Genomic DNA, 27,313 nt, shown 5'->3' with positions numbered 1-27,313 from the left:
GTCAAAATACCAAATTCTAGGTTTTCTCCTAAAATTCCACAATTTTCATAAATTTTCATGTTTAAATCAACATATAAACCATGTATTTAACTCACAAGGTGAAGAAATCACTTACCTCAAGATTGATGATGAAAATGGTGCTCTAAAATCTCCCCAAAGTCGACTCCCATGGAAGAAATAAGGTGAAAATGAGCCAAATCCCCAATTTTTTAAGAAGTGTTTTGCCCAGCGACCCTTCTTCGCGATCGCGGAAAACTCCTCGCAATCCCGAAGGCCAACCAGCCTCGCCCATGAAATTACTCTTATGCGAGCACGAGGTCCTTCTCGCGAACGCGAATCACAGCCTGCCCAAGCCTCCACGAACGCTAGCCCATAACTTGAACACGAAGGCCAAACATAGCCTCAGCATAATTCCTATTCGCGACTGCATGAAAACATTTGTGATCGCGTAGAACAGCTACCCCAAATAGGCCAACCTCAATAACCCATCGTTCGTGATTTCTCTCACGCGAACGCGAAGAACAACATGTTTCAGCTCCGCGATCGCGATTGCCTTTACGCCATCGCAATGAACCAAAAAGACACTAGTCCAGTTAGCCTTTCGTGATCGCGACCACCCTTCCCGATCGCGATGCACACCCAACACACCAGAAACCAGCAGTGATAAAACAAGGGGAATTTTTTTGAAACCCACCCGAGGCTCCCCGGACCCCGTCCAATCATACCAATAAGTCTCAATACCTTATCCAAACTTATTCAAAGGCTTGAAACGCCGCGAATAACATCAAAATCACAAGTCGACGATCAAAATCCTTCTTCCAACATTCAAACCTTCAATCTTCGACGAATGTGTCCTAATTACACTTAAACATTCCGTCAAACTTTACGTGCAAGTCAAAAATCACGATACAAACCTATTCCAAGGCTCGGAATCCTAAACGGACATCGATAACACCAAAGCCCCTTTCAAACCAAACTTAGGAATTTCTAAACCTTCAAAATGCCAACTTTCCACAATAAGCACTGAAATGCTCCCGGGCCACTTGATACTGAACCCGAACATACGCTCAAGTCAAAAATGGCAATACGAACCTATTGGAACCTTCAAATCCCGATTTCGAGGTTGTTTACTCAAAAGTCAAACCTTGGTCAACTCTTCCAACTTAAAGACTCCAAATTGAGAATTTTCCATCTGAATCAACTGTGAACTTCCCGAAATTCAATTCCAACTATGCGTACAAGTCATAAAACATGAAGTGAAGTTACTCAAGGCCTCAAACCGTCAAATGATGCACTAGAGCTCGAAACAACCGATCGGGTCGTTACAGAAAATTCACAAGATCTATTAAAAAATTATATATGAGAATAACCTGCAAGGGGATTACCAGATTTTGGGGTCAAAAAATTATTGATTGTTTTTTAGTTGCTAGATTTTGGGGTTAAACAATTATTGATTGTTACTTTCCTTGCGTTTACGCTTGAGTTCAATAATTATATATTGTCATAGTTTACAAACTGATGTGCAATTAATTTGATTATATTAGACCTACTATCCGCATATGTTTCTCTAGCAGATTGAATTGATTGAATTTACGTCTCATGTGACTGGAAAAAAAAAAGTAAAAAACTAAACAGCCAGAATTATGACAAACCAACGCACGAAGAAACAAACTTTGATTTGATTTAGATTTAGAGCCTATTTGGATCAGCTGATTGTAAATAGCCGATAAGCTTGAAAAGCATTTTTAAGTGATGAAGCTGATTTTTCAAATAAGCATTTACGTGTTTAGATAGACGTGCTGAAACTGATAATAAACGGTTGATGTGTTTGATAGAAAAGTGCTAATAAGTTGTTCTTTTATTAAAATGACTACAATATCCTTAAAAACTTTACAAAAGATTATAAATTAAAAAGTTTCTTTGTAAAGAAAAAGATGAAAAACGAATATGAAATGAAAAGAAAGATAGAAAATTTATTTTGGAAAAAATATTTTGTGAATTAGAAAATATTATTAAGGATAAACTAGTAAAAGTCTTGGTCAAACTAAAAGTGATTATAAGCTAAAAAGCCATAAGTTGGGGGTGACCAGCTTATGACTTATGGCTAATCATATCATATATTTATATTAAAAGTGAGAACATTTTTTAGTTAAAAGTTAATTTACAATTTTAGCCATCAAAAATAGATTGGCTGTTTTACCCTTGAACCGAAAAGATACCTTATTATTAAATCAAATAAATAAAACCAGCTGCATTAAACGGGTAAATGGGGGGTTGTTTCATATACCAAGTAATTATTGTAGGCTATAAATGTACAAATTTTCTTAAAGAATTATTTAAAATACAACTTTTCACATCCAAATATGTGCTTGGTCCTTTGAGTTTCTTCTGTTACGATATTATTTATGCATAGTTTTTAGTCTGCACCTTATATAAGTAGATACCATAGTGCCAAATCACTTGGCTCTTTTTCTCTTTCTCCATAAAATATGGAGTACTTTGTTTTGTTTGTTGCATTTTGCTCAGTTCCAGCAACAACGCCGTAAATTTATTTTTTCCGGTAAAAGAAGCTTGTTTTCTGCTAATTGCTACCATTTGATGCCTATATATATATATAAACTTTTTGTAAGAAAAACCCTATGCACATAATTTATGATGGGCAGTTTTATTATTTTCTAAATAATTAGTTTCAACTTTGTTGTTAATCAGGTATATTTTGATCATACTTGTGGTGGACAAAGGAAGTCTCTATGTGTATGTCTACATAAGACCAATAACATGTATATATGGACTATGATTAATACATTTGCGGATATTAAAGCTAATGTACTACTTGATTAGTTGATTATCAAATGTTGTTTGGATTGTTTTCTTTGTTTCTTTTTTCATCTTTTAGATATATACAACAACAACAAACCCAAATCTCACAAGTAGAGTCTGAGAAAGATAAGATGTACGCAGTCTTACTCCTTGCTTTATATAGTAAAGAGGATATTTTTGATTGACCCTCCGGCCTCCGCAACCTTCCTCCTTTATCCAGGGTTGGGACCGGCAATGTAAACGAGCTCATAACGGGCGAAGTTTCTTCTTTTAGATATAATTTACATTAAATTAAAAGGATTGGCTCCATTGTTAGAGCTCTAATATATTTTTTCTTTTCTCCATTGAGCGATAAACATTCAGGAAATCCAGCATCATTTAGCGTTGTGATAATTGTTAATTAAGTATCGAAGATGACAAAAATATTTCACGTAAAGCCTGGTTCTTTTAACGATTGTTAAATAATATTATCAAAAGAAAAATGAGAATGAACTCATCATTCACCATTTTAAAGCTTTGAGCTTGCATTTTTTCCTTTAAGTTAAGTGTAACTCACCCTATTAAAAGTAGGGAATTCAGAACATAAAAATTAAATTACTTAAATGCGCTTCTTATTTACCAAAATATCCTATTTAATAAAACAAAATAAAATAGATGTATTTATAAATTAAAGGATTATTTGGATTACTTGCCAAAGGATACAATGCTTCAATTTAAAAGTTACAGGTGCCATTTGAATTATTTGCCAAAGGATGCTTGAATATTCCCTTTCACCAACGGTCATCAATTGTTTTAGATATAATGAGGTTGCTTTCATTTCTTCCATTATTAATTTTAAATTTCTAAATAACAATCATCATGTGAAAGAACGAGGCCAAAAACGTGAAGATTGACACGTCATGATTCATTTGACTATATAGAGCTACTTTTTTCAACTACTTTAATATTTTGTAGTTTTTAGAGTCTATCCAATCTAGGCAAGCTATTTTATGTTTATTTTTAGTATATATATTGTAGATTCAACGCGAAAATAAAAAATATAACAAATAAGATGATCCAAGAAATTTTCTTACAAAAAATACAAGAAAATAGACTTTGTAAATAATATTGCAACACGTCCTTGTCGTAGCATCGAAAATTTTGATTACAAGGAAAGATAAATTACTCATATTCTTAATTATTTTTTTACTTTTTCATATATCAGTAAATGAATTATTAGTTTATTTATGTATGTTTATGTAAGGATGACGATTTTATGAAGATGATTTATTGCGAACAATACTAATTGAGTGGAGTTGGATCCAAATAAGAGATGTAGTTGCTAGCGTTAATCGATCGTTTTGTAGAAAATTATACATTTCTGTTTGAGAAACCGAAACATATAATTGAGGCTATGATTTCAAACAATATAAACATTAGGCGTGAAGTTTCCCAAGATGTAAAAAAAATATCTTTTGACTCTTGATATAAATAATATTACCGTTTATTTAGTCACCAAATTTCATAATTGGTCATTGGCGCTTTAGAGAAATACTACAATTCATTAATGCACTTACTCGAAAAGTCTTGCAGGATCAGAGAACATTGTCCAACAGATTACTTTTTTTAGAGCAGAACCCGATTAACCGACTATACAAACAAAATCCATAGTTGTTAAGGAAGAAATGGACTACAGAAACTTTTAATCATGTAGAAGTCATGAAGCAGGAAGATTTTATGCGCTAATGAGTGTTGAGTAAGGATGAAGATTTCACATTTCTTGTCAAAATAGGCACAAAAAAATTGAGGTGATCGAGTTACAAGACGTTTAACTACAAAGAAGACACACAAAGTTAAAAAAAATTGTGAAATAAAAATTGAAGATGAATAGACAAATACGGAGATAGCAATCAAGAAGAACAAAAATATATATTGAAGAAGACAATGACGGCCCAATATAATTATCATTAGGAACGATGAAAAGGAATACACAATAAGAATATCATATTAAAGAAGTATTAGGTAATATACACTTTATTTTATGATGTGATAAAATTAAAACAAGTTATTTATTAAAATTTGGCACATAAAGCATCTAAATTTATTTTACAAATTGGTGTTGAATAAGGATAAAGATTTTATCTTTCTAATCAAAACTAATATAAAATTTCATAAGATCGAGGTGCAAGATTTTTTTTATTTATTCACTCCCCTTTGATTCCCCTTTAATCCCCTTTGTTGGAGTTGTTGCTCTTTTGGTAACTCAAAAGTCAAAACCCATGACTCCAGAATTGTAGGTGGGAGTGTTGACCATCTGAGCAATCCCTCTTGTCGAGGTGCAAAATGTTTAATTGCAAAGAAGCTACATGAAGTTGGAAAAGTTGGTGTAATAGAAATTGCAGATGAAGAGATAAACGCATACATAAGAATCCAGAAGATCAAACATTTTGAAGAAGACAACATCAACCCAACATAATTATAATTGGGACGGCCGAAAGGAATATAAAACAAGAATATCATATATAAGGAAGTATCAGGTGAGATACACTTAATTACATGATTGTCATAAAATTAAAACAAGTTAAAAAAAAAGTCAAATATATCTAATTAAACTTTGGTTGTTCATCTTTGTAGATTCATATTATGTACAATCATTTTAACTTCGGCAAACAAGTAATGATTCATATTGATCATTCACATAATAAACTTATACTTTATTCATTCGTGGATAGTTTTTACTCAACTCTTTATTCAAATATTGTTGATATTATTTTACAAAACAGCGTATTACATGATTTGGCATGCACGTGCGACGCACGTGCCAATGAACGAGTTTTAGCTTATAAGTGCTTTGGGTATTTACCAAACGCGTAGATAAGCCAAAAAGTGCTTATAAGCCAGTTTAACCAGCTTATAAGCCAGTTTGACCAGCTTATAAGCTTAGCCAAACACCTTCTTAGTAAAGCAACAGAGTTAGTGCGGTGCTTTTAAAGTGAAATTTATATCGAACCATCAATAAGCAAAATCCAGTGTCATGCCGGACCGACTAAACCATGTCTGGTAAAACTTAGAAAACTTCAATCTAACAAGAAAGGAGTTCATCATTTCGATAGAAGAAACATTTATGAAGTGAAAAATATGAAAACCCGTACTGATTGTTGAGATTCACTTGAACCATTATCATCGAAAATACGATAAATTCGCTGCTTGTCTATTCTGAAAAAAAAAAACTCACTACAGAACTCAAAAAACTGATACATTGCATCTTCTTTTTTGAAAGACTATTGAATATGGTGCATTTTCCAGCAGTCCTTGAATGAGGACACTAGGACCACTTATTTCTAAAGTACAGAAAGGATTACATGAGGCAATATGTATTTATGTTATTACAGTTGGGGCAGAACGGCCAGTGAATTCCTGCATCTTTGACAGCTTAATAGCAACCTCCACCTATTACCAGACAGTTGATTCAGGAAAAACCCCCAAAAAAAAGAGGTAAGGGAGAAAACGCCGTTAACTTACCAATGGAGCAAGTGCTTCCTGAGAATCTCTCCCGATCTTAGATGGATCCTTCTCGTACTGCTCGATATAAACACGGATGGTAGCGCCTTCTGAGCCAGTTCCAGAGAGACGGAAAACCTTGCACAACACCAGAAGTTAGTCAGAAATCCTTCAAAGTAATTATCGTACAAAGAGGGAGGAGGGGGGAGACGTATTCGGAAGAAAGGAATAAAGGGATTACAAAATGTGTTGCATTTCTTATTTATTTGTTAGATAATTCTTTTATAACACACGAATGGGACCTCCATCTACAATTGTTAATATATGAGAAATCCATTTAACTTTCTAAAGTCTCAAACTTCTCTATGCATAAGAACTGCACAACCTTCATTGATACCAAGTGTTCTCTAAAGTACATAAGCTATGGGGAGGGCGAGTGATGTCCCTTACCAATCGTGAGCCATCTTCAAACAGATACCGGATACCCTGATGTTTTGAGATGGAACTATCAACTGGGTCCTTGTACTCGAATTCATCACCATGAACAACACTTGAAACATCTGAATGTATTCCCTTTATTATCCTGTATTACAAAAAGCCGAGGGTTAAAGAAATATTTAACAATGAAAGCACACACCATCACAACATAACTATGCCTCAAAACAAACTAGTAGGATCAGCTGCATGAATCCTTAATATCTAACAGAAAAAGCAAGTCTCCTCCCAAAATACTCTATAACGAATCCCATATGGCCTTAGACCGGTATCCTGTCCGTTTGGACCAATTTCATCCCAAATGTCACGTCCTTACTCTTAAACTAATCGCACGTGCAGTACTAGACAACTTTCTCACGATCTTGCACAACTCGTGCATGATCTTGCTATGCCAAATCAGCCTAAAATATTAGGCTCAAAATCGCTAAGAGAATGTTACATAAGAAAGACAAGAGAAATTTGCCAAATGAAGCTTTTTATTATAGATAACTTGATTGTTTTGCTTGAAGAGTTACGAATGAATGCCCCCTATTTATACTAGTCACCTTAGGGCTAGTGTGTAAATAATAATTGTTCCACAAATCTTTCCATATTTACAAATAAGTACACCCTCTAGAATTTTCTACATGACTAGAACATTCCAAGGCTTTCCAAATATTCTTCCTACCAAATCCATAAATATCTGGAGTTTTCGCACACCTCGCCTTGGTGCACCGGAAATCTTTGTCCATTAGCCATGATGCTCTATGGAGCGGTTCGCCTTCCCATGTCACAAGGTACATGTCACCTTTCTTCTTGTCCTGTTTGTACTTTGGACAACTAGCAATGATGGCCTTGATCCTACGCCCATCGGATGCCTCTCCTTGCTCTTGGCTTGAATCTCCCCATAACTCGACCCATTCTAGCAGCTTCTCAAGCATCAGGTCCATGCTTCCACTCCCTATTTGGCTGCCCTCCGTGGTCTTAGCCTTGCTAGCAAACTTGACCCCTCTACTTGGTGAATCGTCTGAGTCCGTTAGCGTGTCATCACTGAAAGTGTTGAAAGAGATGTTGCTTCAATTTAGTAATACAATCCTGATCATTGCCGGCATTAACAATATCATCAACATAGACCACCAGATAAATACAGAGACTTGAAGCAGAATGATGATAAAACACAGAGTGATCAGCTTCACTATGAGTCATGCCAAACTACTGGATAACTACATTGAACTTACCAAACCAGACTTGAGGAGACTGCTTTAGACCATAAAGTGACCACCAAAAGCGACATACAGGGCTATGAGACTCCCCCAAGCAACAAAATCAGGTGGTTGCTCCATATAAACTTCATCCTCAAGGTCACCATGAAGAAAAACATTCTTAATGTCCAGCTAATAGAGAGGCCAATGGCGAACATCAGACATGGATAGAGCCCAAATATCACTGTAGTCGAGCCCAAATTTCTGAGAATATACTTTGGCAACAAGCCGGATCTTAAGTTGATCAACCTGGCCATCTGGACCAACTTTGACCACATAAACCCAACGACAACCAACAGTAGATTTACGCTGAAAGAAGAGGAACAAGCTCCTTAGTACCACTCGTATGTAAGGAAGACATCTCGTCGATCATAGCATGTCGTCATCCTGGATAAGACAATGCTTCACCTGTAGACTTAGGAATGGAAACAAAGGACAAAGAAGATATAAAAGCATAATGGGGTAATGACAGACGATGATAACTTAAACCGACATAATGGGGATTAAGATTTAGTGTGGTATGTATACCTTTCTGAAATAAAATCGGTGTACTAGGAAGAGTCAAGTCCGCAGTAGGAGCAGGGTCAGGTGCAGGACGTGAATCGGTTGGGTATGATGCTGGGCGCGGACGACGATGATAAGTCGAGAGTGGTGTTCTTGTGGCTGGGGATCTAAGAGAGCAACACTAGACTCCTCAACGGTTGGAATGGGTAAGACTTATGTGGCTGGCTGAAGGTGAAGGAGGAGCTATAGCAAACTCCTCAAAGGTCGGTATAGGTAAGACCTCAGATATATCAAGATGGTCAGAAGAGGTAAAGAAAGGTTTAAACTCAAAAAATATGATGTCAGCTAACATAATATACCTACGAAGATCAGGTGAGTAACAACGATATCCCTCCTGAACACGAGAATCACCAAGGAAGACGCACTTAAGAGCACGAGGAGCTACCTTATCTTTCCCAGGGTCTAAGTTAGGAACGAAACATATGATCCCAAAAACACGAGAGGGAAGAGAGTATAAGGGTGACTGGGGAAACAATACTGGATACGGAATCTTATTCTGGATATGATATGAAGGCATCCGATTAATTAAATAACAAGCTGTAAGAACTGCATCGGCGCAAAAAGGGAACGGAATATAAGATTCAATGAGAAGTGTGCGAGCAGTCTCAAGGACGTGCCTATTCTTTCTCTTTGCAACCCCATTTTGCTAAGGGGTATAAGGACAAGATGTCTGATGAATAATTCCACGAGAGGTTATAAACTGCTGAAACTGAGAGGACAAATATTCTAAGGCATTATCACTGCGAAAAGTGTGAATAGAAAAACCAAATTGATTTTTAAGTTCAGCACAAAAATTCTTAAATATCGAAAATAACTCAGAACGATCTTTCATTAAGAAAAATCAAGTACATCTTGAATAATCATCAATGAAACTAATAAACTAAAGAAATCCCAAGGTTGAACTGACTCTACTAGGACCCTATATATCAAAATGAACTAAAGAGAAAATAGACTCTGCATGACTCTCAACACTACGCGGAAGAAGGCTCGGGTATGTTTCCCAAGCTGACACGACTCACAATCTAATATAAATAAACTAGACAACCTAGGCACTATCTTTTGAAGCTTGAATAAACTCAGATGTCTTAAACGTCTGTGAATTAGGTTTGGAGGATCTGTAACTAGACATGTTGTGGGGGGATTGAGTGAGTTAAGGTAGTAAAGGTCTTCTGATTCACGCCTTGTGCCAATCATTTGTCCCATACTACGGTCCGACATGATAAAAGAATCATCAATAAAAAATATACCACAATAGAGGGCACGAGTCAAACGACTAACAGATGTAAGACTAAAAGCACAGCCAGGGACATAAAGAACGGAATCTAGAGTGACAGAAGATAGTGGATTAGCTTGTCCAGCTCTTTTTGCTTTAGTTTGAAACACATTCGCTAAAATAACAGTGGGAAGAGACTGTGAATACACAATATTTGACAAAAGTGATTTACTACCAGAGATATGATCAGAAGCGCTTGGGTCCATGACCCATGGTCCAAGAGTACTAGACTGAGAAACACAAGCAAAAGAACTACCAGAAATAGAAGTATCAGTCTGAGCAACCGAGGCTACTTGTGGAGATGTCTGCTTACTTGCTTGATACTGAAGGAACTCATTATATTGCCCTTCAGGTAAAGAAAATCCTTGGTTACTTGTAGTCTCGGTCTGAGCAACATAAGCATTTTTGGGCGGTCGACCATGTAAAGAATAGCACACTTCACGAGTGTGTCCAAGTTTATGACAATAAGAACACTTGGGTCTAGATATTCCAAAACGACCTTCTCTTCGTCTATTCTCCATAGCTTGAGATGCCCGATTTTCCACTGTTGGGATAAGAGAACAGAGGGGTCAAGGGTCTGTGATGAGATCACTGGGTGACTTGGTGCTGCAGCAAGGGAAAGTAATCGAGAGAATAGTTCATCGACTGTAAGGACAGTTGGACTAGCAAAAATCCGGTCACGTACTGAATCAAGGTCATTAGGAAGTCCAACGAGTGTAAGAACTAGAAACATCTTTTGGCGTTGCTCTTGTTGCTTTTCAATACTAGCAGAGACTGGCATCAACTTCTCAAATTGTTCCATGACTGCTTGTACTTGTCCCAAGTAAGTAGACACATTCAATTCTTGTTTCTTCAAGCTTGTCATTCCCGATATCACATCATAGAAACGAGATATGTCATTACTGTATAAAGTACGAGCCTTTTCCAAAACTAAATAACATGCCTGGAATTGACGAACAAAAACATCAACTTAGAATCAATAGATCACTACAAGATACTACATAACTTAGCATCGATCTTTCCCCACTGTGCTTCGGCATTTTTCATCTCCCTCACTAGCCTTTATGGTTAAGTGATCTTGAACACCTTGACCTTTACACCACAACTCCACAGACGAAACCCAAGATAAATAATTTGAACTCCCAAGTAGGGGTTCAGAAGTAATCATCAAGGTTGAATTTCCAAACTCCACTATTTTTGGAACCAAAACCAACAAGTCTGAGAGACATGGTTAGATTGAAGAGAGGGCTAGCAAAATATCAGCAAATAATAGAAGAGTAAGCGAAAATCTGGATAATGTTGCCGATAAATTCGGAATCTGGAATTTTTTGCCGGAAAATAAAGAAGTCATCAGATTTTGGTGAAACTTGGATGGGTAGGCTCGGAAAAGCCTTGCGAACAAGCTGTCTAAAAGAAAAAATTCGAAATCTGGCCGAAAAAAGGCCACATACGCCGATGCGTGGAGTAGATCTCGACGAAATTACTGACTTCTGATGCGCGCGTGAGGGCCGTGAAGGGTCGGTTGCCGGAGATCGTTTCTTGGGTTTGGTCGCGGAAGACTTAGGGACCATGTGGTGGTGTTGGCTTTCGCACAACACCTACAGAGACTAATCTGACGTAAATCAGCCTAGAAAGTTGCCGGAATTTGATGCACGGCAACTGTCCAACTTTTTTTCTAATGTGTCTCACTCACGCTTTGATACCATGTGAGAAATAATACACCGAAAAATTATATTATTGATGTACTTTCACTATGATACAAGTACCCTATTTATATCAATACACAATACCTACACTACTCCTATTCCATGTAGGGCTATGCTTATTTACATAACAACTAACTAACTAACAGCAGACATTTAAAATGTCATTTAAGACAATTTTCCTCCTATCATATAGCAAATTATTGCACAAAGGACCACTTCATTATACTAAACCGATCAAAACAAACGAAAATCCACAAGACACAAAAGCGCAGCAGAAATTTGTTTCGACCTGTTTTGAGGAGTTATTTGACAAGTAATATGGTTAATAATAAATGTGCAAGAACAAAGGAAATATGCATAGGTATCAACCTCGAGCAGTGATATCTCTGATAACTAGAATTTACCAAATTAGGATGCCACATTCTTCTAATCATAAAAGGAGGCATCCAATGTTATAACATGCTAAGTTGCTTGAACATGGGTGCGGGTGTCCGACACGGATGCGGATCTAGAGGTCGGATCCTTCGAGATGTAAATTCTAAGATTCGGGGATACGGATACGTGTCCGGGAATTCAGCTAAAAATAATTTAAAAAATATAAAAATATAAAAATACCTTTAAATTATGAAAAAATTTGTAGAATATTTACGTATAGCTGGATTTCTTTTTTTATTCTCAAGTTGTAGATAATTAAATGATTGATTTCCTAGATAAGGTGTTATTTTCTTCAAATGTACCCGAGTTCTGGTTTTGATTTCCGGAATCAAATTGTATCTCGTCTCGAATTGTTTCGTCTGTCGTGGTCAAAGTACCCAAAATTGTTTGACAAAATCCGGTATGGATCCCACACCCATACTAGTGTCGTGTTGGCACGGGTGCGGCACCTAAACTGCCATGTCGGAGAAACTTAGATAACATAATGTTTCTCTAGGTTTCCTTTAAGACATTTAATTATCACAAACTAAACTAATTTTACATGTAAATCAGCTGACACAACGAGGTATTAAATTAAAGAATAAAACCCAGCTCTTTACCATTCACCAAAGGAGCAATGTAAAAGACAGCGGAAAAACCACCAGAGTGTGCCAAGCTCACTAACCAATCAACACATACAAGGAAGTTCAATAAAGAACGCAAAGACCCTGATACCTTAGAAAGGGACCATTAAAGAAGAGACCTCAAAAAGGGAAAGAAAAAACCAGGACAAAACTTAACAAAGATGCTTACTTCGCTAGAATCTTTTTCCCCGCTAGAAACAAGAAACTAAGCAACTGTCACACACGGGACCAGAAATTCTTCTTTTGTGGTATATGCACCATGAATTTGAAAGAATCATTCTTTATAAACGCCCATTTTGACAAGAGAGATGGAAGATATTTTGAATACACAGATTTGATTCCATCACCACAATGAAGAACCAGGTGATTCAGAATTGGTAAAAGTTGCTGCAAGTTTTAGACTGCAGCCAAATAACAAGGCTTTGGCTTTAAAGAAGATTTCAAACTTTAGACACTATACGAATTCATGAAACACATCCAGAAGATGTCGATTCTGGTATCTACGATCCTCTTATTTTCATATTCACTCTCCTTCTAAAGAAGGCTTTCATTCTCTTGGAAGGAATCATGATAAGAAAGCGACAAGAATTACTGACTAATGACCTGATTTGCTCTCCTTTCAGCCTACCTAATAGAATTGACATAATTTGGTTCTCCATTCAGCCTACTTACAGGATACACTGTAGAAGTAATAACTGAGTCAGAGAACAATAATAAAAGTTGAAACGGAAACTATTTCACTAGTGGTCTTCATTGTTGTTGTCCGTTCTCTCTCTTGCAGAACCATAGTTCTGAGATTCCATAAGTAACTGCTTAATGCTAAAACATGTCATTGACTTATAGTACTAGTTTAAACTATGTTGTAATACCATGCAAAGAAGACCTACTAACCAATGCTTAAGCTGGTTATACCTGGATTTGCGTCATGTAAGAGATGGTAAACCAAAGCAGAATACCTCAAAAATAAAAGAAATAAAACATGTGAAACATGCTACAAACAGCAAATATCAATGCCGAGTTTGAGAAATGTTTCATCTTCCAGAGAGAAATTGACATAAAAAGAGTAGCATACTTGTTCACTTCATCGAGGGAGGATTGCAGCTTGACCAAATGAGCCATTAGCTCCTTTGCTCCAGCCGCATCGACATTCTGGAATAAATAATACCAACAGAGTAACAGGAGTCATGATAAACATATACAGAAGAACTCGTTTAACGTTGAATAAGAAGCATGATTCTACAGATACCTCATAATCATATCGAGTGTAATAGTGCCGTCCATAGGTTGCCCAGTGTTGGCGAACTATGTCTTCAACACTCACAAGCTTTTCTCCCCCAAGGTTATCCTTATTCTTATTGGCAAGAATAGAGAGCCAAGCCAAAACTGCCCATACCCCATCTTTCTCTCGAATATGGTCTGAGCCTGTGAAGACATAACGAAAGATATTAAGTACTTTTATGTGTCTGATTAGAATATTATGTAGCTTAGCCCTATCAGTTAAATGTTTGAAACTCAAAAAAGCTAACCAGTTCCAAAACTTTCTTCTCCACAAATTGAACACATTCCAGCATCCATCAAGTTACCAAAAAATTTCCAACCAGTGGGTACCTAAATAAGCAAAACATTTTAAGCATGCAGGTAAAGACAGAAAAAGAGAACACTAAGAACTTCTGCATCCATCAGTACCACCCCCCCCCCCCAAACACCAAATCACCCTACCCTAAAACAGAAGAAAGAAAATGAAATGAATGTTATCTCAGTAATATAGTACCTCATAAAATTTCAGGTTCAGACTTTTAGCTACAACATCCAGAGCAGCCGATGTGGGCATACTCCTGCAGAAAGGTTATGATTACATGAAATCAAACCAGATAGTTAATGAGTTCCCCAAAAGATAAAACAGTTGTGCTCATATACGATACTTTTGCTAAGCACTATTTACAGCCAAGCAACAGCCACTTTGAAAACATAAATAGAAATAACAACAATAATAAGAAATAAGAACAATAATAAAAATAATAACGGTTGACTATCTTGATTATAGGAAACTCATTTTTAAGAGATTTGATTGTTGACAACCTTGATTGTAGAAGATTTGATTCTATTCTGGGTGATTTTATTCTAATTGATTTGTATAATAGCTATAATTGATTTCCTTTCCTAAATTAGCCATAGGAACCTCCGTATAAGTATTACTGCTCATTGGAATGTAAAGATACATAGAAATACAAGAAGCTTCATTTTTCTTCTTGAAATTTTCAAGGTATCAGAGTCATTACTACATTTTTGAGGTGAGTTATCTTTCTCGCAGCACTAGGGTTCCGTTTTATCAAAGAGGTCGAGTTTTCTCTCCCTTGGTGCTATCCGCAACACAAACTTCTTCTGAGTTCCGGCGTGACAACTACTTTTCCGACGAGATCTATAGCTTTCCGACGAGATCTATAGCTTTCCGACGAATTTTTCCGGGAAAAGTTTTCCAGATCTCGGGTCGCAAGCAAATTCCGACCCTTCCCATCCAATGTTCTGGAGATTCCGACCCGACAGAATTTTTCCAGTGCCTTTTTCCGACGAAATCAGGCAGATTCTATCTCTGGAAGGTTATTTCTGTATTTCTGAATATGCCTATTCGATTTTTTTATCAGTAAAGATTATTACTTGTTCAAACTATGGGTGATACAAAAATAGATAATAATTCTTTGTCTCAAATTAGTGTTGTTAAATTGGATGGGGCTGGTACATATCTTGCTTGGTCAAGATCTTCTCAACTTTTTATTAAGTCTAGAAAGTTGCTTGGTTATATTACTGTAAAAAAAAAAAACACGTATTGTGACTGACCCGAACTATGGTTAATGAGATTCTGATAATTCCCTTATTATGACATGGCTTTTGAACACTATGCCCCTTAAATCTATAAGCAATATTTATTGCTTGATACAGCTGCAAAGATCTAGAATTCCGCTTGGCGCACTTACTCTCGCAAGGGAACCAGATCTTTGAGATTCGAAATAAAATCCATGCAACTAACCAAGGTAAGTTGACTATCACTAATTATTATTCCGAGTTAAGTGGGTTATGGCAGGAGATTGACTACTATCAGAACCTCCAAGCAAAGTGTACAGATGGTGCAGTTATCTTTCAGTAATTGGTTGAAAAGGAAAGAGTATAATTTTCTGGCTGGTTTGAACCAAGAATATGATCAAATTAGGGTTCAAGTTCTCGGTAAAGTTCATTTTCCTGCTCTTGAGGATACATACTCTAATGTTCAACAAGAAGAGAGCCGATGAGGGGCCATGCTTTATTCAGCATCAATGGAGAAATCCGGGTTAAGTGTATCTCATGAGCAACCAAAGGCAATCACTTGTGATAAAGATCACATGCATTGTGATTATTGTGGAAAGCCAAGGCACACAAAAGAGGCATGGTGGAAACTACATGGTAGACCAACTAGAGGTCGTGGAGGAAAGCGTGCAAGTCCATCAGAGTCATGCTAATATTGCAGAAAATGTGGAAACATCCAGAGATGCAGGAGAACCTGTCTACGGACGAAGTTCAACATCTTCGTCGTCTCCTAAAAAAACTTGACCATTATAATGTTGCCAGTTCCAATTATTGCCTTTAATGCTCACTCTAATTCTTGGATTATTGATTCTGGTGAGAATAGACACATGACAAGCTCTTAAAGGCTTTCAAAATTACTCTCCTAGTTTCAAAGGGAATTATGTCAAAATAGTCAATGGCTCCCTAACTCATGTCTCTGGAATAGGTTATGTTGTCTGTACTCCTGATATTATATTATCATTCGTTCTCCATGTATCTGAGTTTCTTATTAACCTACTATCTGTCAGTGCCATGACCAAAAAACTAAACTGTAACATTGAGTTCTTCCCTGATCATTATGTTTTTTCAGGATCTTCCAACAAGGAAGATAATTAGCAGTAGTAGATTGCATGATGACTTATATTTAATTGATGGACCTCAAAACTTTGGACAGGCCTCTTTTGGAGGAAATAAGGATGTCAACCAAAAAATAATACAGTGGCATATACGGTTGGGGCATCCATCATTTTTTGCTTTGAAGAAACTATATCCTAGTTTGTTTTCTAGAACTGAGTTTGAATTTTTGTTTTGTGATACTTGTGAATTTGCCAAGCATACTAGAAACTCTTATCATTTGAGTGATAATGAAAGTACAACTCATTTTTGGATTATTCATTCTGATGTATGGAGAACTCACATATCTAGAAGATGAAACTAGCAGGGATGAGGATGTTGAGGTGGATGTGTGGGCACACTAGGATGGATAAGATTAGAAATGATGATATTCGGGAGAAGGTGGACATGGCTCCCATTGATAACAAGATGCGGGAAGCGAGGCTCAGATGGTTCGGGCACGTTTAGAGGAGAAGCCCAGATGCTCTGGTAAGAAGGTGTGAGCGGCTGGCTTTGAAGGGCATGAGAAGAGGTAGAAGGCGGCCTAATAAGTATTGGGGAGAGGTGATCAAGCAGGACATGGCAAGGCTTCAAATTTCCGAGGACATGGCCCTTGATAGGAAGCTGTGGAGGTCGAGTATTAGGGTTGTAGGTTAGGAGATAGTTGAGTCTTTCCTTAGTTCGTACCTTTGTTAGGCTAGTTTGGTAGGGTTTTTGTCTGAGACAGCTAGTGGCAATGTTGTGTCTTACTACTCTTTCGTTTTCATAGGGCCGAGTCTATTTACTGGCTAGCGCTTTGGCTTTGCACCTATTTTCTGGTTTTCATGATGTTATTTTTTCTTATGGTATCTGTTGGTGGTACTGATATTGTGTCTTTTCATCTTCTTGAGTCGAGGGTCTTTCGGAAACAGTCTCTCTACTCCTCGGGGTAGGGGTAAGATCTGGGTACACACTACCCTCCCCAGACCCCACTAATGGGATTTTACTGGATCGTTATTGTTGTTGTCATTCTTATGCATGGTGACCTACTCAAACAGTTTCTTTGTCTGGTAGTCGATGGTTTATTACTTTTATTGATTGTTGCACTAGGATGGCTTGGGTATATTTTTTAAAGACCAAAAGTGAAATTCTCTCCTACTTTTAGTCGTTTCATAAGATGATTTGTAATCAATTTGAGACTAAGCTAAAAACCTTACGAACTGACAATGGCACAAATACATAGGATAAAAAATTTGGTGCTTATTTGGACTCCTACAGGATAATCCACCAAACAAGTTGTCCTTATAATAGTGCACAAAATGGGGTTGCTGAAAAGAAGAATAGGCATTTGTTAGAAGTGACAAGATCTTTCATGCTGACCATGAAATGAATCCACCAAAATCTTATCAAGAGAATGCCACTTAAAACCCTCAATTTTCAGAGTCTTCTGGAAGACTGAAAGGGTAAAAATGACTATGTTGTTCCTCCAAGGTGTTAGGGTGTCCACTTTGTTCACGCTAGAAACTTTGGGACGTTTGATCCTAGAGCTCTTAAATGTGTCTTTATCGGGTATTCTCCAACACAGAAAGGGTACATACGCTATCATCCTCCCTCTAGGAGATCCTTTGTCAGAATGGATGTTATTTTTCGAGAATCTGAGCCCTATTTCAGTGTTACACTATCACCTCTTTAGGGAGAGCTATAAGAAGGAAGACGGAATTTGATAACTTACACAAGTAGAAATAGAGGGGAAGAAGTCATCATACAATCTACTGAAGCTGAATCCTCTTCTGCCGATCCCTCTTTTACTGGTGAGTAATCTACATTTCCTAATGAGTTAAATTTTCCTATTGCTCACAAAAAAAAAGAATCGGATCTTACACCACTAAACACCCTTTATCCAGTTTTTTCTCCTATAATTCTTTGTCATTGTCCTTTACAGCCTTTACCTTGTCTATTTCTTCTGTGTCTATTCCCCAGAATTGGAGGAAAGGTTTTGCAGATCCTAAATGTAAGTAAGCTATGATTGAAGAATGAAGGCATTGTCAATAAATGGCACTTGGGGGCTTGTCACATCAACCCCCGATAAGAAGTTAGTTGTCTACAAATGGGTCTTCACTATGAAACACAAAACTGATGGCTCGATTGAAAGATTCAAAGCAAGATTGATGGCTAAGAGATTCACTTAAACTAATGGTGTGTACTATTAAGAAACATTTGCCCCCGTTGCTAAAATGAACATTATTTAATTCTTTTATCTTGTGCAACCAATCTTGATTGGGACTTACCACGGTTTGATGTGAAGAATGCTTTCTTCATGGAGACTTGGAAGAAGAAGTGTATATGGAGATTCCTCCTGGACCTTACCAAAAAAAAAAATGGAGATTCCTCCTGGATTTGATACTGAATAGAGTCAAGGAAGGGTGTGCAAACTGAAGAAAGCCTTGTACGGATTGAAGCAATCCCCTAGAGCTTGGTTTGATAGATTCTGCAAAGCAATGATCTCCTTTGGTTACCAACAAATCAATGTCGATCATACTCTTTTCATAAGACATCAAAGCGGTAAAGTCACTCTGCTCATAGTTTATGTTGATAATATAGTAATGATAGGAGATGACAAAAAGGAGATTGTTCGATTGAAGAAGTTGTTGGTGCAGTAATTCGAGATCAAGGATCTCGAAAAATTGCAGTCTTCTTGGGAGTTGAGGTTGCCAGATTGAAAAAGGGAATTTTTATTTCTCAAAGAAAGTATGATTTGGATCTCTTGAAAGAAACCGGTATGACAGGATGCAAACCAACAGAATCGCCTTTGAAAGCAATCACAAGTTACAAATAAGAGTTGGAGTGTGTAGATAAGGAGAGATATCAGAGGTTGGTTAGAAGACTCACTTATCTCTCCCACACTAGGCCAGATATAGTTTACTCAGATAGCTTGGTAAGTTAGTTTATGCATGATCCTAAAGATTTTCATATGCAAGTTGTCTTTCACATTTTGCGGTATCTAAAGTCTGCTCCAGGAAAAGGTATTCTTACTCCAAACATGGTCACCTCTGGGTAGAAGCTTATACAGATGCAGATTGGGCTGGATCTCTAGATGATAGAAGATCTACATCCAGTTACTATACACTCGTAGAAGGGAATGGTTACTTGGAGAAGCAAGAAGCAAAGTGTAGTTGCTAGATCAAGTGCCGAGGCAAAATATAGAGCTATGGCCCAAGGTGTTTGTGAACTTTTGTGGTTACAAAAGCTACTAGACGGGTTGAAATTGTCTGAAAAAGGAAAACTTTCCTTGTATTGTGATAACATGGCTGCAATCAGCATAGCTCATAATCCTGTTTAACATGACCAAACGAAACATGTTGAAATTGATCAACACTTCATAAAATAAAAGATTAACTTTGCTTCATGTATCATAGAGAAACAGCTAGCTAGTGTGTTTACAAAAGGTCTTAACAGACGAACCTTCCATACTTTGATTTGCATGTTGGGCGTGTGTGACATCTTTGCACCAACTTGAGGGGAGTGCTGACTAGCTTGATTGTAGGAAACTTAATTTTAGAAGATTTGATTGTTGACTAGCTTCATTGTAGGAAACTTAATTTTAAGAGATTTGATTTTATTATAGGATATTCTAATTGATTTGTATAATAGCTGTAATTGATTTCCTTCCTAAATTAGCCATAGGAACCTCTGTATAAGTACTAATGCTCATTGAAATGTAAAGATACACAAAAATACAAGAAGCTTCATTCTTCTTGAAATCTTCAATAACAATAGCAACAAAAATGATGGCAATGATGATGACATCGTTGTAATAGAAAGTTAAGATCCGTAAGATGATAAACCTGGCAACTCCTTTTAAACCTCCAGAAAAATAAGGTATGGCTTCAACAGCATTGGCAGCTATGATAGCAACAGAATCAGACGGAGTGACGAAGAATCTGACCGAAAAGAACAAGGGAAAACAAAAATTTTAAAAGATAAAATTCCAAGCAAGGAGTTAAGTTCAACAAATAAAAACAAAAGGAAGTTACCTTTTCCCAAGAATCATGTTACGGTCTGCATCTCCATCAGCAGCTGCCCCAAATTCTGGTGGATTGGGTTCAGAATGTGATTTAGACAATCCCATTCGTGCAACTAACTCCTTTGCATAGGTCAGATTAGGATCTGGATGTCCTCCACCAAAGTCCTCCTGATTCAATTAGTTATACAGAAAAATGTCAGAAATATAACTTTTTTCTTTAAATCTCTTCCTATTACATTGGGAAAGGGGGAGGAAAAGGATCCAGTGAGAATCAAACCCACACCCATTATGGTGATCCCCGGTACATCTAGAATATAAGGATTGATGGTAGAAATAGTTGTTAAGAGGAAAACATAGAGACAACATATCATTGAGAAGAAGAATCACAATGCAGGGAAAAGGAAATGACCTTAGGAACACAGTTCAGTAGAGAGCTTTCTTTTCCACCAAGCTCCTCCACGAAGATGCGTTTAGCATAATATCCAGCAACACCATGAAGTGCATCATAACTATGGTATATAAAGATGTTAGTACCCAGCAGATACATTTAACAGGAATAGGTAACTTATGAGATGATATGCTGCAACATTGCATCGCAAGGTCTCTACATGCATACCAGAAACCAAATTTTGGAGAAGAAAGCAACTTCTGGATTGATGGGAAGTCAAATATTGACCTGGAAATAGAAGCGACAGATCAAGTTTTGAATCAGAAGTGCAACCATTAAGAATACCTGGATCACTGGCAATTTTACAAGAATAAGATATTACTCTATCAAATAAATGATAATGATGATAAGGTGAGTTCTGGCAATCACAAAACAACTGCTTCCCGTATAATTAAAAAATTGAAGATGCACGCATCAACCCGTAGTTCCATCATGCACCCTTAATACTATGGAAGGGAACTACACATTCAGCAACATCGGTATAATGGCTGCTCTAAATTATCGTTTGAACTTGACATGAACATATTTGACATACATCCGAACTAAAAGAAGACAGACACATATTGAATGATATGCCCAAAAGAAAAAATAATAGAGAGGGCGGGGGGTTTAATTCATACTTCATCAGTTTCACATAATCAATAGTTGAATCGAAGACATCAACATCAAATTTCCCATCTGGGCCCTCAAAGCTTGAAACGCCAGTTTTAGAGATGTCCGCCTCAATTCAAATAGGGCATTGTCAGAAGAGTACCTTGATCAATCAAAATAAGTACTTAAATGCACATTTAAATATAATAGTTAAAGAGTAGGTTCTACATCAGGCAGGCCCTCTGCAATCAAATACTCCTTTATTGTCGTAGTGTTCTCATAGATCTTATTAGTAACACCTTCTGGCGCAGGTCCACCATTTTCCATGTTGTACTTAACTCCAAAATCCTATAAGTGAAAACATGGAAAGAACCTTGAACCATCAGTCAAAGCTGGTAATAGTTATCCATCAAGTTATTCAAGAAACTGCAATAGGAGATTTTACAATTAATTTGCAAACAATCGTGCTGCATCTTCCCACGTTTCTCTCTTTCCCCCTTCAGAATAAACATGTTTAGATAGCATGTATCAAGTTGCATGCATCCACTTACAGTTGAAACAACACTTTGTGTGATTCCTTCCTCCCACCCCCACCCCCCACAAAACACTTTGTCCCTGGCATGAAAGACAAATGGGTCTCCAAAGAAGCAAAAAGAGAAGATACAACTTCCTCTTTGAAAGATAAAACACTGTAACATAAGGATTGGAAATTACTCGAACTATAAAGCTATTTAAGACTGCAGAGACTGATTTAACGATTAGACTCAATCGGCAATAGTTTTCACCAATAGAGAAAGACACTCAGTGACTCAAAATCCATGTTAAAAATATATTAAAGCATATCCATGTGAAGACCTCTGAAGCAAAATAATAAAACGTATAAAGGCTGACCGAAAATGAGTTTTCTGTAATTAACAACGGCACTTTGAATTCTGACAAAACGAGAATTACATGCAATGATTATTATACCCCAAAAGAAAAAAAGAAAAAAGGGACTACAAGCAAGTTATAGCAGGAGCAAAATTTGATGCCACAAGCTTCAAAGTGAAACGAGAATGCAAAACATCCTTTACAATTGTCTATAATATGGGCTCCTAGAAAGACCATGAAGCTAGTCAGATCCTTCGATCGACACCTTTTTTCATTTGATAATGTGAAAACAAAGATGAAGTACAAATACTTTAGAATCGAAGAAATATCAATAAAGAAAATATTGCTGGTAGCTACCTCATGAGGGCCACCTGGGTTGTGACTTGCTGTCAATATAAATGCCCCATTAGCTTTAGACCCCTGTGTTCAGGATCAGGCATTAACAGATCGTGGAATGATGTAAGGGATACATACAATTAAGACAAAAATCCGATGTAGCTTTTAGCGGCAGAGAGCTTACATCAGCCCCGACTCTATCGCGAACAACAGCTGATACAGCAGGAGTGGACATAAGTCCATGTTGACCGACCCAAACACGTCTTACTCCATTTGCTGCAGCCATTTTTGTAATGACCTGTAACGAAGCAGATATAGACATGTTAAGCTGTCAACAGCTCTTCACAAAAACCACCCTACACTCATCAGTACTCCAAATTTAATTATTGTGCTAGTGAAATATGGGGTCTCCATAAAAAAAACATGAAATGAGAAACTGTGTTTCAGTTTCAGAATGTACTATAAGGAGAGGAAATTATAAAAAAATTCAGTATATTAATTATGAAGAAGATATAACAGTTAAAACCAAAGAATTCCTTTGAAAATTTTTTGATAAAACTTTACCTGGATAGCATCCTTGGAGAAGTAGCGGCCATCACCAGAAATAACAAGTGTGGCACCTTTAGAGATGAAAAAAATGAAATTACCAAGAAGGGGACTAACAAGAGTAGCATGTATCTAATCTCCCATGCCATATAAACCTTTAAAGAAATTCATGAAAAAGATTAGGATATCGAATTTCGTACCTTTGACTTTGTCAGATCCAAGAGCATTGAATGTTGCCTGAACAAAGTTTTGCAAGTAATGAGGTTGTGTGAACACCTTCACCTGAAACAGTTCATGCAGCTTCATGTTAGACTCAACAATTCAAAGCAATTTGAATACAAGAGAAATGATAGTCGCTAAGCGCTTATGTCACACAATTGTTAATTCTGTACAAGTTAGGACATAATCATGAGAAGTTAACAAGATAAAACAGAATTTTGACCATTTTATCTAGATCACTTTTAATATTTAATACGTAAATATATTCATTTCTTTGTGTTGACACGAGCACAAACAATACTAATTTTGTGAAAAAGGAATCTAAAGAAGAAGAGGCTAGACTAGAAGCATACTTTATGTCTGTCTCCAAATATTTTTTTACCAATCATATATTTGAAACGGCCAAGAAGCCTACTTGAATCTTGATTATTGCTTGTAACTAGTAAAAACTTTGAAATTGGTTAAAAATCATATACTGATTGATTCACAATATAGAAAGCATGAAGAGAGAGTCGGTATTCAAATTTAAACAGCTTAGATAATCATATACAAACACACACACACACACAAAAGGGCAAGCATGAAGCTTTAAAATAATTAAGTTAGAGGGTGGTGGAGGTGAGGGTGAGGAAGACGACGTCTATATCCAACAATCAGTTTGGGTTCATGCCGGGTCGCTCAACTACGGAAGCTATCCACCTTATTTGGAGGTTGGTGGAACAGCACAGGGATAAGAAGAAGGATCTGCACATGGTGTTTATTGACTTGGAGAAAGCGTATGACAAGGTCCCTAGGGAGGTGCTCTGGAGATGTCTTGAGGCAAAGGGCGTGTATGACAAGGTCCCTAGGGAGGTGCTCTGGAGATGTCTTGAGGCAAAGGGCGTGTCGGTAGCCTACATAAGAGCGATCAAGGGCATTTATGATGGAGCTAAGACTAAGGTTCGGACTGTGGAGGCAACTCGGAGCATTTCTCGGTTGTTATGGCATTACACCAAGGTTCTGCACTTAGTCCGTTCTTATTTGCCTTGGTGATGATGCATTGACACACCATACTCAAGGGGATGTGCCATGGTGTATGTTATTTGCTGATGACATAGTTCTAATTGATGAGACGAAGGTCGGTGTTAACGAGAGATTGGAGGTTTGGAGACAGACCCTCGAGTCTAAGGGTTTCAAATTGAGCAGGTCTAAGACAGAGTACCTGGAGTGCAAGTTTAGCGCTGAGTCGAGGGAAGTAGGCAGGGACGTGAGACTTGGATCACAGGTCATCCCCAAGAGAGATAGCTTCAAGTATCTTGGGTCGATGATCAAGGGGGGCGGAGATCGACGAGGACGTCACTCACCGTATAGGGGCGGGCTGGATGAAATAGAGGCTTGCATCTGGAGTCTTGTGTGACAAGAAAGTGCCACCAATACTCAAAGGTAAGTTTTATAGAGCTGTGGTTAGACCGGCCATGCTGTATGGGGCAGAGTGTTAGCCGGTTAAGAACTCTCATATCCAGAGGATGAAGGTAGCAGAGATGAGGATGCTGAGGTGGATGTGCGAGCACACTAGGATAGACATGATTAGGAATGAAGATATTCGAAAGAAGGTGGGCGTGGCCCCTGTGGATAACAAGATGCGGGAAGCGAGGCTCAGATGGTTCAGGCACGTGCGGAGGAGAAGCCTTGATGCTCCGGTGAGGAGGTGTGAGCGGTTGGCCGTGGTGGGTACGAGAAGAGGTAGAGGGAGGCCTAAGAAGTATTGGGGAGAGGTGATCAGGTACGATTGCAGATTTTCGAGGACATGGCCCTTGACAGGAAAGTTTGGAGGTCAAGCATTAGGGTTGTAGGTTAGGGGGTAGTAGAGCTTTCCTTACTTTATAACCGAGGGTAAGGCGGGGTTGGATTAGGGTTGATCTTAGATGGCTTGCAGTTCATGTTGAATCCACACTATCCTTGTTGTTTATCTTAGCCTCGGGCCTTAGTTACTGGTTACTGTTATTGTATGTCATTTATCTTTTGGTTGTTATGCTTCTGTTACTATTACGGTTTCTACCGGAGTTACTAATGAATTGTTTTTCTCTTTCTCTTTCTTTTTTTTCTTCTCTGAGCCGAGGGTCTATCGGAAATAGCCTCTCTGCCCTATCGGGGTAGGGGTAAGATCTGCGTACATATTATTACCCTCCCACACACACACAAAAAGCAAGCATGAAGCTTTAAGATAATTAAGTTATATTCAGTGGTATCAACTAGATGAAACGTATGTCAATCGTATTAGCATGTACAGTACATAAACTCTGCTGAAAAAATCATAAACTGGTTAAAAATCATATACTGATTGATTCGCAATATAGAAAGCATGAAGAGAGAGTCGGTATTCAAATTTAAACAGCTTAGATAATCATATACAAACACACACACACACACAAAAAAAAAGGGCAAGCATGAAGCTTTAAAATAATTACTTCAGTGGTATCAAACAGATGAAACGTATGTCAATTGTATTAGCATGTACAGTACATAAACTCTGCTGAAAAAACAAAGAAACTTAAAAAATTAAACAATTTTACATCAAACAACAAAATTATCAGATTCATCCACAGAGTTCACATCATTCCACATATACAGATCCCATTAGCTAATGTACACATATCCCTTAGATTTATTGCTGCTGATCGACAGTCATAAGATTTGCAGAAAGATCAGTAATGTCAGAAATATAAGCAATGAAACAAAAGGCATTCAATACAACAGATCGAATTCAGCACCTGTACTGAAAATCTTTGGAACAAAAAATTGAGCAAAAACAATGTCACTGATTTAGCAAAAAGAGAAGGAGATCAACGTGAATCCTACAGGAATGCGGCATAAGAACGAAATCTTAAAAACGTGAGTTGCATTGCTTTGTTTCTATTTATTTTTATTCAATTACCTTCTTCCGGAGACCAGATGTTCCAGGTTTCTGGCCATCAAACGGCGTCGTTCCGACGCGAGTAACCCTGAACGCCACCATTTCTTACGTTTTCTTCTTACTGTATGTAAATCAATCAATCAGCTATTGTTTAGAACTAATCAGCAAAAAATAAAACAGAGAATTCAGAAGCATAAAAAGGAATCGAGATTATGCGTAACTCAATAAAAAATGACCCGGAGAAGAGTGAGAGAGAGTAATGCTTACGTAAAGCTAAAGATGGGAGGGAAAATGAGAGGAGGACGTGTGTGCTTCTGTTTGTTTCGAGTTTGGAAAAAAGGAAATGACACTGTCCAATTATTACTAGTAAGAGGGAAAAAATGAAAGACGTTAGATGAGGTCATGAGGATTAGTCGGTGGGCTTCTTAGATCTCCGGTTTTTGCTCTTTTTAACTTTGCGGGGTACGGTGTTTGGATGATAAGATATGCGAAGCGAGTCTTGGAGATTGTGCCTTCAGATTTGTTAGGACATGGCTCTTAATAAGAAGGAGGCGTGGAGATCAAGCAATAGAGTTGTAGTTTAGGAGGTAGTTGAGTATTTTTCTACTTCGTATGAGGTTATTATGATAGGGTTTTGTCCTATACTGCTAGTGGTTAATGTTGTGTTCATAATATTCTTCTATTTTTTATAGTACTAGACCTTATTTACTTGTTATTGTTATTGTTTTTCATCTATTTTCTGGTTCTTATGTTACTGTTATTATTTATATGCTTTTTGTTGGTGGTACTGATATATTGTCTCTTTTCGTTTTCTTAAGCCGATGGTCTTTCGGAAACAGT

The 27,313-nt window shown here is 37.4% G+C and overlaps 1 protein-coding gene across 2 annotated transcripts; it reads right to left on the bottom strand.

Annotated features, from left to right (window-relative positions):
- Positions 1 to 5,903: 5,903 nt before the first annotated feature.
- On the bottom strand, positions 5,904 to 26,891 carry LOC107781369 (phosphoglucomutase, cytoplasmic-like). 2 transcript variants are annotated; one of them, XM_075222878.1, is made up of 19 exons: positions 26,741 to 26,891; positions 26,495 to 26,594; positions 23,562 to 23,643; positions 23,380 to 23,435; positions 23,000 to 23,113; positions 22,837 to 22,899; positions 21,838 to 21,957; positions 21,639 to 21,739; positions 21,187 to 21,246; positions 20,980 to 21,079; positions 20,581 to 20,738; positions 20,392 to 20,487; positions 14,409 to 14,472; positions 14,164 to 14,245; positions 13,884 to 14,059; positions 13,710 to 13,786; positions 6,751 to 6,883; positions 6,322 to 6,438; positions 5,904 to 6,249 (listed from the first exon to the last, which is right to left on the bottom strand). In XM_075222878.1, the coding sequence occupies exons 2-19, from the start codon at positions 26,573 to 26,575 to the stop codon at positions 6,178 to 6,180; spliced, it is 1,752 nt and encodes a 583-aa protein (XP_075078979.1). In that variant the 5' UTR covers positions 26,576 to 26,594; positions 26,741 to 26,891; the 3' UTR covers positions 5,904 to 6,177. The 2 variants fall into 2 exon arrangements, with proteins under 2 accessions (XP_075078979.1, XP_075078978.1); XM_075222877.1 differs by lacking the exons at positions 5,904 to 6,249; positions 6,322 to 6,438; positions 6,751 to 6,883 and adding an exon at positions 7,374 to 7,824.
- Positions 26,892 to 27,313: the final 422 nt, after the last annotated feature.

This window comes from Nicotiana tabacum, chromosome 10 (assembly GCF_000715075.1).
Source record: "Nicotiana tabacum cultivar K326 chromosome 10, ASM71507v2, whole genome shotgun sequence".
NCBI classification, from domain to species: Eukaryota; Viridiplantae; Streptophyta; class Magnoliopsida; order Solanales; family Solanaceae; genus Nicotiana; species Nicotiana tabacum.
The sequence above is the reverse complement of the archived record's forward strand: the minus strand, read 5'-3'. Positions and strand labels throughout refer to the sequence as shown.

Bases quoted from the DNA above. Each gene is read 5' to 3' on its own strand.
- LOC107781369 (XM_075222877.1), bottom strand. From the start codon at position 26,575: ATGGTGGCGTTCAGGGTTACTCGCGTCGGAACGACGCCGTTTGATGGC. The intron at 21,740-21,837 runs GTAGAACCTACT...ATTTGAATTGAG, and splicing joins TTGCAGAGGGCCTGCCTGAT to GCGGACATCTCTAAAACTGG. The intron at 7,825-13,709 runs GTATGCTACTCT...CAACACTTTCAG, and splicing joins TCCCTCGATGAAGTGAACAA to TGATGACACGCTAACGGACT.